At 32.1% G+C, this 14568-nt stretch overlaps 1 protein-coding gene across 1 annotated transcript in view; it reads left to right on the top strand.

The window, feature by feature from the left end:
• Positions 1 to 14568, top strand: part of LOC110109770 (general transcription factor IIE subunit 1) — a 48702-nt gene that overhangs the window by 4589 nt on the left and 29545 nt on the right. Inside the window, exons 3-4 of the mRNA XM_020840967.2 lie at positions 5976 to 6096; positions 11918 to 12046. Of these exons, the coding sequence (XP_020696626.1) occupies positions 5976 to 6096; positions 11918 to 12046 (250 nt within the window). The remainder of the gene's footprint in view (positions 1 to 5975; positions 6097 to 11917; positions 12047 to 14568) is intronic.

Genomic DNA, 14568 nt, shown 5'->3' with positions numbered 1-14568 from the left:
AGTCAATTTGATAGCTTAATATGATTGTAGTGTGGTTTTTGATAAATTCAAGTTTAGGTTAGTATCCATGTGCATTGCTTCCATCCATAGGCACCTAAATCATTGGTTATCAAAGTGATGATGAGAGATTGGAAATGATTAATGATAAAAAAGATGCTTGCTCAATTGTCTTATAAAAAGATTCTAAGAGTTCCACCTAAGCATAAAATCCGTTGGCCACCCTATTTCTCAGAAGGATAGGATGAGTATCAGAGAGCATCACAATGTGAGTATACTTAGGACTCAGCAAGTACCCAGGAGAAAAAAATTGATTTTGGCAAAAGAAATTGATTAATTGTTGTGTTAAGAAGAGATATAGATCCTACAAGAAACTATAAGTGAGCAACATATAATGAGAAGGAGATAACTGCCAAGCAAGGGTAAGAATGTGAATTTTTTATTAATATACTTTTATAGGTTCAAAATTTTCTTGTAAAGGGCTATTCAAGTAGATCAAGCCAAAGATCTCATGTGATGTCGTGGAGTGCCAACTATTACTATCACTCAAGAATGGTTCCAATTTGCAATAATAAGCCATTTACACCAGCTGAAGGCAACAAAATTATATTTGAATAACAATGTACTATTTCAGCTCAAAATTTGGTTGTTAAGGTTCATTGGTATGTTACTATGGGTCATTCATTTTTGAAGGAACTTGGTCCAACATCATTATTAGGTGTATCTATTAGTACCAACGGTTCATCAATAATAACATAGATGATTACTTACGCTTGGGCTGGACACATTAAGTGGTCCAATCACAATTCATGGGTCATCTACACTAAAAAGTTGTCTTTTGTTGAGCTGACTATATTCTTGAAGGGTCAAACATATATTCCATTTGCTTTCTGATTAATGGTCTTTGCAAGGGGAAATGAGCGAGAGTTGTGATCTAATACGCTATATAAACTCAAATTCAGTGTAATATGGACTGAATTGAGTGAGCAAATAAAATATGATATTTAGCCATTCTCAAATTAGGGCCAATAAGCTCCATATAGGCATAAAATAAGCAAGGGGGCCTATTTAGAGGAGACCTTAATTCATGTTAAATGTGTCTAAAATATCAAAAATATGAAAATTTGACATAATTTTCACCCAAATCAATGAGTATGCCTAAATTGAAGTTTATTTAACTTTTGGAGAAGTCGAAACTAACTCCATAATTCAAGCCATACAATTAGGATTTATGATCCATATTGAAGGAGTTTGGGTAAGTTCAAAATTCACTTTCAAAGCCAAGTAGAAAATCTTGTATAAATTTAGGCTAAATCCCCGATAGGTTTGGTCAACCAATCAATGACGAAGAAATAAAATAATTTAGGGCAGTTCTCTAGAATTCACTTTATAAAGGTTCTCTCTCTCTTTTAGCTACCCAAATGATGGATAATAATTCCACAAAATATTTTGTTACATATTAAACACTGCCATTGCCATGTCCCAGGTCCTGTATGAGAAAGGTGGAGGGGGCGTTACGTAGTCGACAACCAGCGTAAAGTTTGTCAGATAATCATGACACGAAGTCTTTAATACATTGTGTTAATGCTAGGGCGTTCTCGGGAATTGACGCGCTGTATGACCTGAATACAACGAGAAATGTGTAAGGGCCACTACATTGTCGCCTGAGTGCTTTGTTAAATTGGCAAGTGTTCCCACATCATGGACAGATGTGAGCAAAGAAGCTAGTCTATGAAATTAGAATTCGAATATGATCTTGAAATGTAGGTTCTCTTTTAGGCAAATTAATGGAATTAATTGATATAATGATTTATATGAAGATAACTATTTTATGCATTTAGGAAACTAAATGAGTTGGAAAGAAGGCTAAGGAGGTTGATAGTTTATGATTTAAACTTCGGTATTTTAGTAGAAGTCGTACTAGAAATGGTGTAGATGCAATTATATATAAGAGTTTGAAGGATAATATTATAAAAATTGATAGAATTGAAGATAGAATTATAGCTTTGAAGATTATTGTTGATGCTAAGATTATTAAGATTATACGTTCTTGTGCTCCTTATGTAGGTTGGTAGAGAGGTAGATGCTTTTAAGGATATAAATTTATAGAATCGAAGATAGAATTATGACATGAATCTTTTAATACGTCATATTTAAAATTTAAATTCTGAAATGACTTAGAAGAATTAATTCAAAAGATTCCTCTTGAAAAAAGAGTTTTTATTGGAGGAGATTTAAATGGACATGTTGGTTGAGAGGTATATAATTTTAAAAGTATCCATGGTGGCTATGAGTTTGGAGCGACTAATGAATGTAGTTAGACTATATTAGATTTTACTCTAGCCTATGATTTTATGATTTTGTTATTGCAAATACTTTATTTAAGAAAAAGAGATAAGCATCTCCTCATTTATAAAAATGGATATAGTAAAACTCAAATTGATTATTTTCTTAAGAAAAATAGATCGTTCAGATTGCAAAGATTGTAAAGTTATTCTGAATGAAAATTTAAGTACTCAACATCGTTTATTAGTTTTGAACTTTAAAATAAAGGGGCAGAATATGAAAAATATATTAAAATATTGTTTTAAGATTAGATGAGGGCATTTAAAAAACACCAATAAAAATAAGATTCAATATCTTAAGGTTTTGTTTGTGTATGAGGAAGCGAATGTCATGTGGGAAAAAATAGCTAGTAATATTAAGATTGTTGTTAAAGGATATGCTTGGAGTTTCAAAAGGAAAAACTTCTAATAATAAAAATAGTTGGTAGTGGAATCAAAATGTACAAGAAAAGACAAAAAATAAGAAGCTTAAGGATGTATATGCAGGTGGTGTTACTTGTGTTCAAAAACAAGGTGGTTTGACCAAGTATTTTCCTATTTTAGTTGGATTACATCAAGGATCAGCCTTAAGCCCATATCCTTTTGCTTTAGTCATGATATTCTTACTAAACATTTGCAAGAGGATGTAACCTGGTGTATGCTTTTTGCTGATGATATTCTTCTTGTTGATAAGACTAGAGAGGGAGTTGAAGGTAAATTTGAATTACAGAGGTCAGCCTCAGAGTATAAAGGTTTTCATTTGAGTAGATCTAAAACTGAATATATGGATTGTAATTGTAGTAGTAATAGATCTAGTGAGGGAATTGTGACTTTGAGCTATCAAATCATTAATGTGAGTACATGTTTTAGATATGTTGGGTCTATTGTTTAGATTGATGGTGAAATGGATGGGGATATCATTAGTAGAATTCAAGTTGGATAGTTGAACTAGAGGAATGTATCGGGCTTGTTGTGTGATAGTGGAGTACCCTTCAAAATTAAGGGAAAATACTGTAAGATGGTGATGAGACCTACAAATCTTTATGGCCCAAAATTTTAGTCATTAAAAGAGAAGCTTAATATTAAGTTGAGTGTTGCAAAGATAAGGATGCTCAAGTGGATGAGTGACTTTACTTTTAGAGGTAGGATACGAAACAAGCATATATATATATATATATATATATATATATATATATGTGTGTGTGTGTGTGTGCCTCTAAAAGTAAAGTCACTCATCCACTTGAGCATCCTTATGTGTGTGTGTGTGTGTGTATGTGTGTGTGTGTGAAGGTTGGAGTAGCTTCAATGGCATATAAGATTAGAGAGAGTCACCTTAGATACTTTTGGTCACATAAAACTGCGGCCTTCCGATGTCCCGGTTAGGAGAGTAGATGTATTAGATTTAGCTTATGTTAAGAAAGGTAGATGTATACCTAAAAAGACTTGGTTAGAAAATATAAGAAATAACCTTTCTTTATTAAATTTAAATGAAAATTTGACTCTTAAACACAATAGAGAAAAAAATTCATGTAGCCGACCCCACGTAGTGGGGATGAAGGCTTGATGTTGTTGTTGTTGTTATTGTAGGTTTCTTTTTTCATTTTAATTATCAATAAAAATGATTAGCTTTAAGATAATGTCTTATTAAACAGCTTATCAAGTTTGGATAGGAATTTTCTTATATTAATTGTTTGGAGGCCACTGGCCAGATCTAGATTTTTATGTATTTTTTTATATCTTCATTTCGGAATTAGTTAGCCATAAATCTTTCTTGTAACTAGGCCTTAAGAGCAATGGGAAGCAAGGGAAACATTTAATTGGCATTAGTCTTACAGAATGCGAAACATGTACATATGTGAAAAGGTTGGAATAGCTCAAGTGGCAAATAGTATTAAACCTTAGATAGTTTGGTAACAGAAAATGTTGGCCTTTCAATGACCCTATTAGGAGAGTAGATATATAAGATCCGGCCTATGTTAATGAAGGTAGAGGAGTATCTAAAGAGTTGGTTAGAAAGTATTAGAAATGTCTTTTTTATTAGATTTAAATGAGAAATTTACTTTTAATAGAACACAATGAATAAAAATGATTCATGTAGTCGATCCTATGTAGTGGGATAAAAGCTTGTTGTTGTTGTTGTAGTTTTTCTTCCTATTCCTTTTCCTTTCTCCGTATACCTTTGACTCAAAGTCCTAGCCATAGCAGAGTTGCCGGCCTCAATATTTTTTTCTTCCTTATAGTTCGCTAAAATTGGCCATACCAGTGAGTTCGCGAATGCCACAATTTCATCGGCTGATTGCAACTATCTGGAAAAGAGATTGAGGTTTCGTTTGATTATCCGGTACTTTTGTAAAAGGTAGTTTTAAGAAACATCGATTCAGAGAAAGAAGTTTTCTAACGGAAAAACATATATAAAAAGCTTTCTTAAAACAACAGAAAAATGAAAAAAAATAGTGTTTACTGGGAACGTGGTTTGAGGAGCCAAACAATAAAGAATAAATAAATTTACAGTTTTAAAAAGGAATAAGCACAAAAAATGTCCAATCAAACTAGGTCTCAGACGTATAGCAGCTGTGGTTATCTGTTTTGTTGCGTAACAGTGAATTCATCCTTTGTTAAAGGATGAAAACCATTGAGGAAACCAAAGGTAGGCTGCAACCCAACAAAAAGTCAGAAAAACCAATCAACATTTCTCCAATTTCTTGCAAGGGAACTATATTTGTTCTATTTTACTAGGTTGGGGCAGATGATCTCATTGAAAGAGAGTTTATGCCACAGAAAAATGACTTTGTCCATAATATTCTACAACATTGTTTATGAGTCAATTTGATATCATATTGCGATTATATTGTGGTGTTGTATTGATTCTTAATCAGTGCTGTCTAAGGATATGTCATACATAACTGCTTGATGGAAATTTGAAAAAAACAAACTGTGGGCTGCTGTATTTTACTTTTTATAGCTTTTTAATGTTCATTTGATCTCTTCACTTGTTTATGCTGTATTATTCTTGACTATTTAATCATGGATTTGAAAGTCTGATAATGGGCTTTGTGATTCAAATCTTAACTTTTAAAATGCGCACATGTTATTATGCCTATTTTTGTCAGAATTGTTTCATGTGAATCTTTATTGGCGATCTTCCCCCAAAGTATTTTATTACTACATTAAATTTAATTCAGCAATATTACTGATGAATTGTATTAAAAGCCTTTAAAAAAATGTTCTTAGCTGTAATTTGGCCACTGGATTATTGGAATATTCCTCTTGGGTGTTGGGACGTGGTATAGGACATCTATTTGCTGCAAGTATTTCTTAGGAAGATGGATCCTCCTGAAATCCAAAGATCCAAGTTCTTTTTTGATGCCTCTAAGTTTTAATTCTTTTGTCAAGGTTTCCTTGTTGAAGTTTGTGTCCAGGAACATATTTAGTCAGTGCTTTGTGTATCCTTCTGCTTCCAAAGCAAAACTACTTGAGTTTATTTGGAACAACATGATGTTAGAGTTTTTAATTTGATGTGTTTCTGTTATATAATTATGCTTCTTCGATTCATAGTATATCCTCTGCGAAGAGGGGCTCATTTTACTGTATTGTATGCTGAATTGCAAATTCTGATTGCTTAATATCCTTATTCTTTTTATTTCTTTGTTGTAGGCGCCAATGGGTTAGAGAGGAAGATTTGGCTAAGGCTTTGAAGTTGCATTCTAAACAACTTCGACGGACATTGAGGTTTTTTGAAGAAGAGAAGTTAGTCACGAGAGAACACAGGAAAGAGGTAAGCCCTTTCCTTGCTATCTGTACACTCGCAGCATTTATTGTTATTTGTGACACTTAATACTTCATGACAGGAAAGAAATTCAATGCGATGCAGGATTTTAAAAATGATTAAAAATTGTTTTTATAAGGAATATTTAGTTTGTTGAATAAGATAGTGAAAAAATTGTCTTGGTTGACTCCACCAAAAGGACTACTATAGTATCCTCATTAATGGTTTGTGTTTGTTGGAATTATATTCAATTCAACTTGCTTGGGTAAATTTACATCATGATTTCTAAATTATAAAAAAGATGAAGGTTTTATATATTTTTGACAATTATAATGATTATTTTTGTAATTGCATTTTATTAGTATTTAATTATTTATAAAAGGATAGAGTAAATTTGTTCAATAACATTGGTTGCTGACAGTAGATTGACCAATTAGGATGAGATTGGATTTAATGTATTGCTTAGTCAAATGTTTATTAAAAAAAATAATATTGTTAAAAAATGGTATTTAAAAATCTGCAAGTTAAATATAAAACACTTTTAAAAATTCATTCCAAAATTTCGGTTTCATTTTAAAGAATTAAAAAAAAAATTCTGTCTTTTTGTATACAGCATATAGATATATAGATATTGATTATTTAGATTTAAGAAATGCAACTTTTTAAAAATAGTATACAGGAAATGAGCTTTCTTTTTTATTTTTACATTTGAAAAGTTTCAAACGGGAGAGTTGTTTTTTTCATCAAGACTTGCTTTATTTTCCATTTTTCTTATGTGATTGGAGAAAACCGACAATGACAATTCTTTGATTATTTGAATATTTTTATTTCATTAGAATACTTGCATGCTTAAAATTTAATTTATCTTGAAAAAAATTCAATATTCCATGTGTCTAAAAACTTAGGTTTCTCTTTTTTTTAAGGTGTATTGTTACTATAAGTGTTCTTTTTTCTCCCTCGCTATCTATAAACATATGCAAATTAAAAAAAAAATACAAATATATATATATATATATATATATATATATATAATACAAAAAATGATATGTGGATATTGAAATCCAACATTCTTATGATTGAGTTTTTAAAGTTGGTTTATTTTTCTTGCATACGTAGATATATCAGTTCTACCCTTGCTTATGTAGCTATATCAGTTCTACCCTGTAGATGTATGTGATATTGGATTCCATGGCCTCTTTTAGTTCTGAGTGTATGGACATAAGACATTGTTTACTTCTAGTATTGAAGTTTATCTTTACAAATTGATGGAATATTTCTGATATTTTCATACTTTTTACCATCGTTGACATTATTGAAACAATCAGAAGAATATCGTGGTCATGATTTGATGGACGTTAACCCTTAACATTTTCATACTTCCGTTCTCTTGAAGAATTATTTGTAGTTGCATTTCATAAATAATTTGATCCATTCTTTTCAAAATCATGTCCAAGTTGGTATCCATTGCTACCATAACTTGAGCTACTTTAAAATCTATATAGATTTTAAACATTGAATTAGATGCTTTAATGGTTTTCATGGACGTTAGTGCTTAAAATCTTGTATTTTAAATCTTGGGTTACATAGGGGGGGGGGATATTTTAGGGAATAAATTTTAATTGCTAGAATAAAAGGACATTTAGTAGTTAAAAGGTATAGAGCAAATGCTATTTAAGCGCCTATGCATTTTGTTTGAGATTCATGTTGAATATTGAAGCATTGCCATCACAATATTAGTTGAGGAATGCCATTATGTTATGTTGTTGTTAACCTCTTTGATTGATGTAGTAATTTGTTTTTGAAATATTGTATGCCAAGGATAAAATACTCAATTTCTAAAAGTCATGCTAAACTTGATCAATTGATCTATGTAGACCCATTATTTTAAGTTAAGTCCTACCATAGCTTTACTCAACCTCATTAAGTTAGTAAATGTCAAGCTCAATGAAATACAACACTCTAATCAATAGTCATCTAATTTGTTTCTTTCCATTGAACATTGGAATTATAATTTTTTGTTTTATATTTTCATTATTATTATCTGATTGATGATGGTTGTATTCTTACTATCTTAACTGATGCGGAGAACTCAAGAGAAGGAAATAATTCTTTCTTATTCCACAAGTTATTTGATACAAGATAATATATAAATTGATCTAGTAATGAAATAAGAAACTATTCGCATCTATATAAATAAATACATATTTTAGAGCATACTCTAGATCTTCTTTTTTAGCATCAATTCATTGGGTCCCAATTTCTTTCTTCATATGAATATGAGGGATCCTAATTTTCTTCTTTGAAATATACGGGATCTTAATTTCATTTTTTGTATGCATCCCACTTATTTGGCATGCATTCGTGGGATCATAATTTTCTTCTTTGCATGAATTTTTGGGTTCCAATAATAAGAAGATTGTATTATATGCATGCCTTCCAACTTTCCTCAAGGTAGTGAATAGATTTGTTCCATTTCTAGCTTGCCTATAATCTCTTGAAATTGTGCTTTATTGAGTCCTTTTGTGAAGGCATTGCTTTTTGATCGCTTGTAGATATTATGGTGTACAAATTAAAACTACAGTTTAGTTTTTCTTTGCTTAGTCCTATCATGTTGCACATCATTGTGTGTGATATTTATGGTTGCCTTGTTATCACAATAGAGTCTTATATAGGTCCATCTCATTTAATCTTTAATCTTAAAAGAGATTTTTTTTACCATGATAACTCACATTTCCCTTGTTCTATTATTCTAAATTCAAATTTTGATCTAAGCTTTGTTGTTAAATTTCGTTTCTCTTCATGTAACTAGATTGCCTCCAAGAGTGATCAAGTATTTATGGTGGGTCACTTGTTTGTTGTGAACTTGTATAGTTAGCATTTGTGTTGGCTTCAAGTTTCAAAATTTTGTTCCTTTTTAGGATTTGCTTTTAAGTAATGAAGAATTTTGGTAGATAGCTTGTAGGTAAAACTTCTTTGAAAGTACTTTCATTGGGTTTTGAACACCAAAACTTTAGAAGGCAGCTTATTTATGATGTGATTGCCAGTAAGGGATTTCTCTCCCTAATATGATTCTGGAACATTGTGTTGGAATAATAAGGTTATGGTTGTGGTTAGTAAGTGACCATTTTCTTATCTAAAACCTCAATTAGTTGAAGAGTGTTTTTGCATGAAGACTTGTGAATTGTTCATTCTTTTTGAAAATAGAGGGCCAGGATTTAGAGTTGTTTTTTAATTTTTCTTCCAAATTTATTATGGATTATGATATGAAAAGTATGATACTCATGTCAAATTTGGATTTAAGCAGAAAATCTAGTGCAATCATTGATGAAAGAAATGAACTGCCTATTGTCTATTAGATTATGAATGATAGAGGGTTCTCATATGTCATTATAAATCAAATAAAAAAGGAAGAGAACTTGTTTCATTACTAGCTAGGAACCTTTAATATCAAATCATTGAAACCTTTAATATCAAATTCACAAATGTATCATTGAAACCTTTAATATCAAATAATGCAAAAAGAGAAGTTTAATTTTTTAAATTCCAACTTAAGGTTGACCAAGATGACGATGATTAAGTTAGATGATATCTTTATTTGAAGAGGAAATGAAAGATAATGAAGATTATTCTTGACACTCTTTGACTTGGTGTTTTAAGTAAGTAAATCCCTTAATTTTCCTTAATAAGTTCGATTATCTTCTCCATCTCCTTATCTTGAAAAACACGAGTGCGAAAAAATGTGACTTTGTAATTCATATGGTTGGTGGTTTTTGAGTGAAAGTAACATTAGTAGAAAGCTTAGGAACATGGATAGTATTCCTTAAAACAAATAGTGGATTGGTAATGTCTCTTAATCGTGCTATTATTGTAAGAAAGCCGTCAATAACAGAGATTTTCCTATCACTTGGATAAGGAATGTAGGTGCTAAAGTTTAATAAGTTATGCATGTGTCATTTGATATGTTGCACCTCAATCAATGATCTAGGAGTTGGTGGTGGCATTATATAATGCTTTTAGTCCACGGGAAATGTCATATTTTCCTTGGAGTGTTGAGGAGTATGCACCATTAATTTAGGATTCTTTATCATCTCCGGTAGTTCTCCGAGTCTTTCATTCTCCTGTTTATTGTATTTTTCTTTATCTGGCCGTGCTTATGACTTCAAGTGTCCATCATCATGTGGGTTGATTGGCTTCAATGGGGTCATGAGAAGCTCTCCAAAAAACTTAGAATCGTATAACAACAAATAAAGGCTGCGATATAGGAAGCACATGAAACAATGAAGGTTGCATGGAGAGATGATTCTCAACAATTTTTGTAATCAATGCGGAAATGAAGTTGATCATTAGCGGATAATTCATGTCGATTGAATTGTGTAAAGAAGTTCGTTCTTGACTAAATTAGACTATTAGAGTTGATCACATACCTAAGACATTTCACCAATCATAGAGTGATGAGGGAAGATGTTATTGATAGCTTGAAGGTTGATGACAACGATGTGCAAGCGACAAGATCTGCTTAGTATTTGCATCAGGTGATGATGGCTGAGTAATGATGTGGAGATAATTAGATAAAGGCTAAGGAACAGTGTGACGATGAGGGCTGAGAATAAACATGATAATGAAGGGCCAGATTTAATCAGAAGAGCCTAGGACTTTAATACCATTTGATGACACAAGGGAAGGAAAAAATTCTTTCTTATTCTAGAAGATATTTGTTACGAGACAATATATAAATTGATCTATGAATGAAATAAGAAAATATTTGAAATTATATAAATAAATATAAATTAAAAAATAGATTTTGGGTTTTCCTCTTTGCCACGAACCTGTGCGATCTTAATTTCCTTATTTTCATGAATTTATGGAATCCTAATTTTCTTCTTTGGCATGAGTCTGTGTGATCCTTATTACCTTCTTTGAAATAAATTTGTGAGATCATGATTTCCTTCTTTGCATGAAACTTGAACTACCTAAAAGTAGGATTTATGACTAATATTTAACTTTCAACAATAAGTGCCATTGCATATGCATGTTTTTTTTTGTTTGCTATTTGTTTTTGTTTGCATGATTGAGATAAGCTACCTTTGCATGGAGTTATATGAGGTAGGCACTTTAAGCATGATTCTCTTGGGATCACATTCTATAATGAATAAAGTAGAGTTGAAATAAAACCGATAAATTTTAGAAAATTGTGACCGTTTTTCACCTTTTTATCCCTTTGTTTATCTTTTCCTTCAGCCCAGTTATCCCCTGTAGTTATGCTCGCAAGATATTCCTAACAGACTTTATATGGGCTTAATTGATGGAGAAATTTCAAATCAATGTTTAATTCTGCTTGCATAGCCTTTGTTCTGCTTCTTAATTGAAACATTGCGGTTGAATTTGTGTTAATGTGGCTTGAAGCGAGGATGTAGGGTCCTCGAAGAGTTTGCAGTAATTAGAAAGACAATTTTGTGATGACTTTGAGTAGTGAAATGCTTATCATTGGCATTCTGGTACGTGTCTAAAAAACACTTATATTTTGGTCTTTAGCAGCTAGTTATAGATCCGATGCCAGGTTCTATCAAGAGAACTGTAAAATTGAACATTGGTGTAGATCTTGCAGAACTTATTTTATTCGTCATGATGTGATTTATTTTTGCTTGTTTGTAATGTTGTAGCTCTTGTTCTTTTACAAAATGATTACTTTCTTATGAACTATTATTTTATATTTTTGGTCCTAAAGATCTACACAGTCAATGTAATTTTCTTAGTTAAGAATTTAATTCTTTGTGGATAGATACCTAAGATCAGTATTACTTCTAATTATTATCCCTCTTTATTATCTTAGACTGCCAAGGGAGTGAAAATATATAATGCTGCAGTTGCTGCTACTGCTGATGGTCAGCAACCTGTTAAAGAGGGTGATGAGAAGAATAAGATGCATACCCACTCTTACTGTTGCTTGGATTATGCGCAGGTAATCTTGCAAATTTCTGCACTGGTTCTTTTTTTTTTTTGCGAGAACCATTGCTTCAAATTGTTTTTGAAATGATATGGCGATCAAGTTGGTTTTTATGAAAAATACATAGTTAAACATGGAGGTATAAGTTTACAATTATTAATTAAAGAGCAGCTTAATGGCAAAATTGTAATTCAAAATTCTAAAATACGAGGGAATGCCCAAGGAGAGAGGCGGGAGAAATTCAATAAGCTCGTTCAATATAATCAAAACAATAAAACCAACTGTAGGTGAGATGTACAGGATGTGTTATTCTAACATAAGAATGGCCATTTGACAAACTCACTGTGAAAGATATTACACTATTTAAAATTAACAAACAAATTTGTGAACAATTAAATCATACATATGCAACCAGATAAGTGTGATTTGGTTTATGAATGCAAGTATTTTTATGTGTTGCTAGTAAGCATAATATCATTGATCTACTCAACCACGCAAAGTATGATTCACATAAAACCATCAGAAAGTAATCTACAAATGTCCATGAAGGTATAATGGCGCGGTAAAGTTATTTTGCTACATATGAGATTGTTGCAATTAATCACAGGTATAATAATTTACTAAACACAAAAGCATATGTAGTCATACATTATGTTTAGCACCACCTAAACATGAAAGCATTTAAATAATTAAGTGAAAAATGCACAAATGGAAATCTAACTATAGATAGCAAATGACACAAGTCACACAACTAATTGGAGACATCAACTTGTTGAGGAGACTCCATCATCGTGTGGGAGAGGTTGAGATAAGGTCTTCCTTTCACAATCAAATCTGACATAGCTCGTTTATCGAATGGGTCATATCGTTTTAGATTATGACAGGACAGTTCTCAAGCTCTATTTGAAAGAAATTTCTTTTAATTTCATTTATTAATAGAAACACAGAGCAACTAATTATCAATTTAATTGTAAAAAATAACTCATAGTATTTTCATTTATAATATAAATCTATATAGTTAAAATGTCTATCAGAAATGCAGTCATGATATAGAATTGTCATAGGTAGAATCATCTGAGATAAACCATGATTGTCCTAAAGAAATCTACTAATAGAAAAGTATAAATAGCACCTGAATCTACAATCTCTATCTACTCAACCTGCCCCTTTTCTTTCCTTTGTCTGAAATTAACACATGCAGGAAAACATGTATGAGCAAACCATGGCTTAGTAGGCTACACATAATCCATTCAAATTCTTAGTAATAAACAAAAATGTAAATAAATAGATTATTATTCTATCATCACAGAAATAGTGAAATAGGTAATTCATATAGAAACATTCAATATAAGGTTTAAAATGGCGTTACTAACTACATTGTTTGGCCCATCAATCCATCATAAGTTTAACTAATTCTCAATTCAGTGTCAACATAACCATTCAATCAGAATATAAAATAACACACATTCAAAGATAACAAAAATAAGCGTTGTTCATCAATCTCCAATCATATCAGATTAGATCAGCTCCCCCTTAGGCCCTTATGCGCTTATGCCTCTCAAAACATTTCTCAGAATCAGAACATGTACAAAATAAGTCCTTTATGACTTTCTGTGCACAACATATTAGTATCAGACCCTTATAACTCCGAGTGCATGGCACAACAATGTTAAACCCTTATGAGTTATGACTCACAATTTATAGTACCATTCATTCATTCAGAATTAGGCTCTTATACCTTTAGGTGGATGCACATCAGCATCAATAAACAACCATCAACATATTCTTCTTTCACACATGTTCAATCACATAAATGCAAAATCATCAACACTTTTAGCAGATATAAATAGAATAAAACACATCATAGAAATTGTGGGCTCCGAAAATTCGGCCCCGGACTCCCCGCCGCGCGATTTCTTTTTTTATCTGAGCGAGGGAGTTTTAACTGATAAGTTCCGAGGTAAATTTTGGAAGGCAGATGGGTTTGTAGATAAGACACTACCCAGAGATTTCGCCCTCATTTTGCGAGGACTTTATGATCTGAGTTCTGGTTTCCTATAGGCGCAAGCCCCTATAGTTAATTACCCCTCTCGATCACGAGAGAGAACTTTCGATTAAGGCTAGTCATCAATCAGATACGAAGAATATACGTGTTATCTGGCATATAGTAGCAGCAATGGATTTGGGATTGGAGGTTTGGATTTGGGAATTGAAGAGTTGGGTTTTTGGATTTTGGATTGAAAGTTTGGAAATTTGAAAGGTTTGATATTTAAAATAGAAATTGCACAATCTAGCACTTAAAGCGGATGGTGGGGGAATGGATGATGGACCCGATCAAGATCCCATGGTTCCGTCGTCCCGGGCCATCATGGTCCCTGGTCTACTTAGTCAGAGGAGGTAGTCGACCCAACCTGACAGAAGGATCCTTGTCGGCAACCATGGGTTGCTTCGTCCAAGGGGACCTTGTAGACCGGGGTTGATATTTGTCTAAGGGGACAAATTTGAATCCACCTTAGCTAACAGAGGGCTTTGTGCCC

Source organism: Dendrobium catenatum, unplaced genomic scaffold (assembly GCF_001605985.2).
Source record: "Dendrobium catenatum unplaced genomic scaffold, ASM160598v2 fragScaff_scaffold_1116, whole genome shotgun sequence".
In the NCBI taxonomy this organism is placed as follows: domain Eukaryota; kingdom Viridiplantae; phylum Streptophyta; class Magnoliopsida; order Asparagales; family Orchidaceae; genus Dendrobium; species Dendrobium catenatum.
Note: the sequence above shows the minus strand (reverse complement) of the source record. Positions and strands in the feature narration are given on the sequence as shown.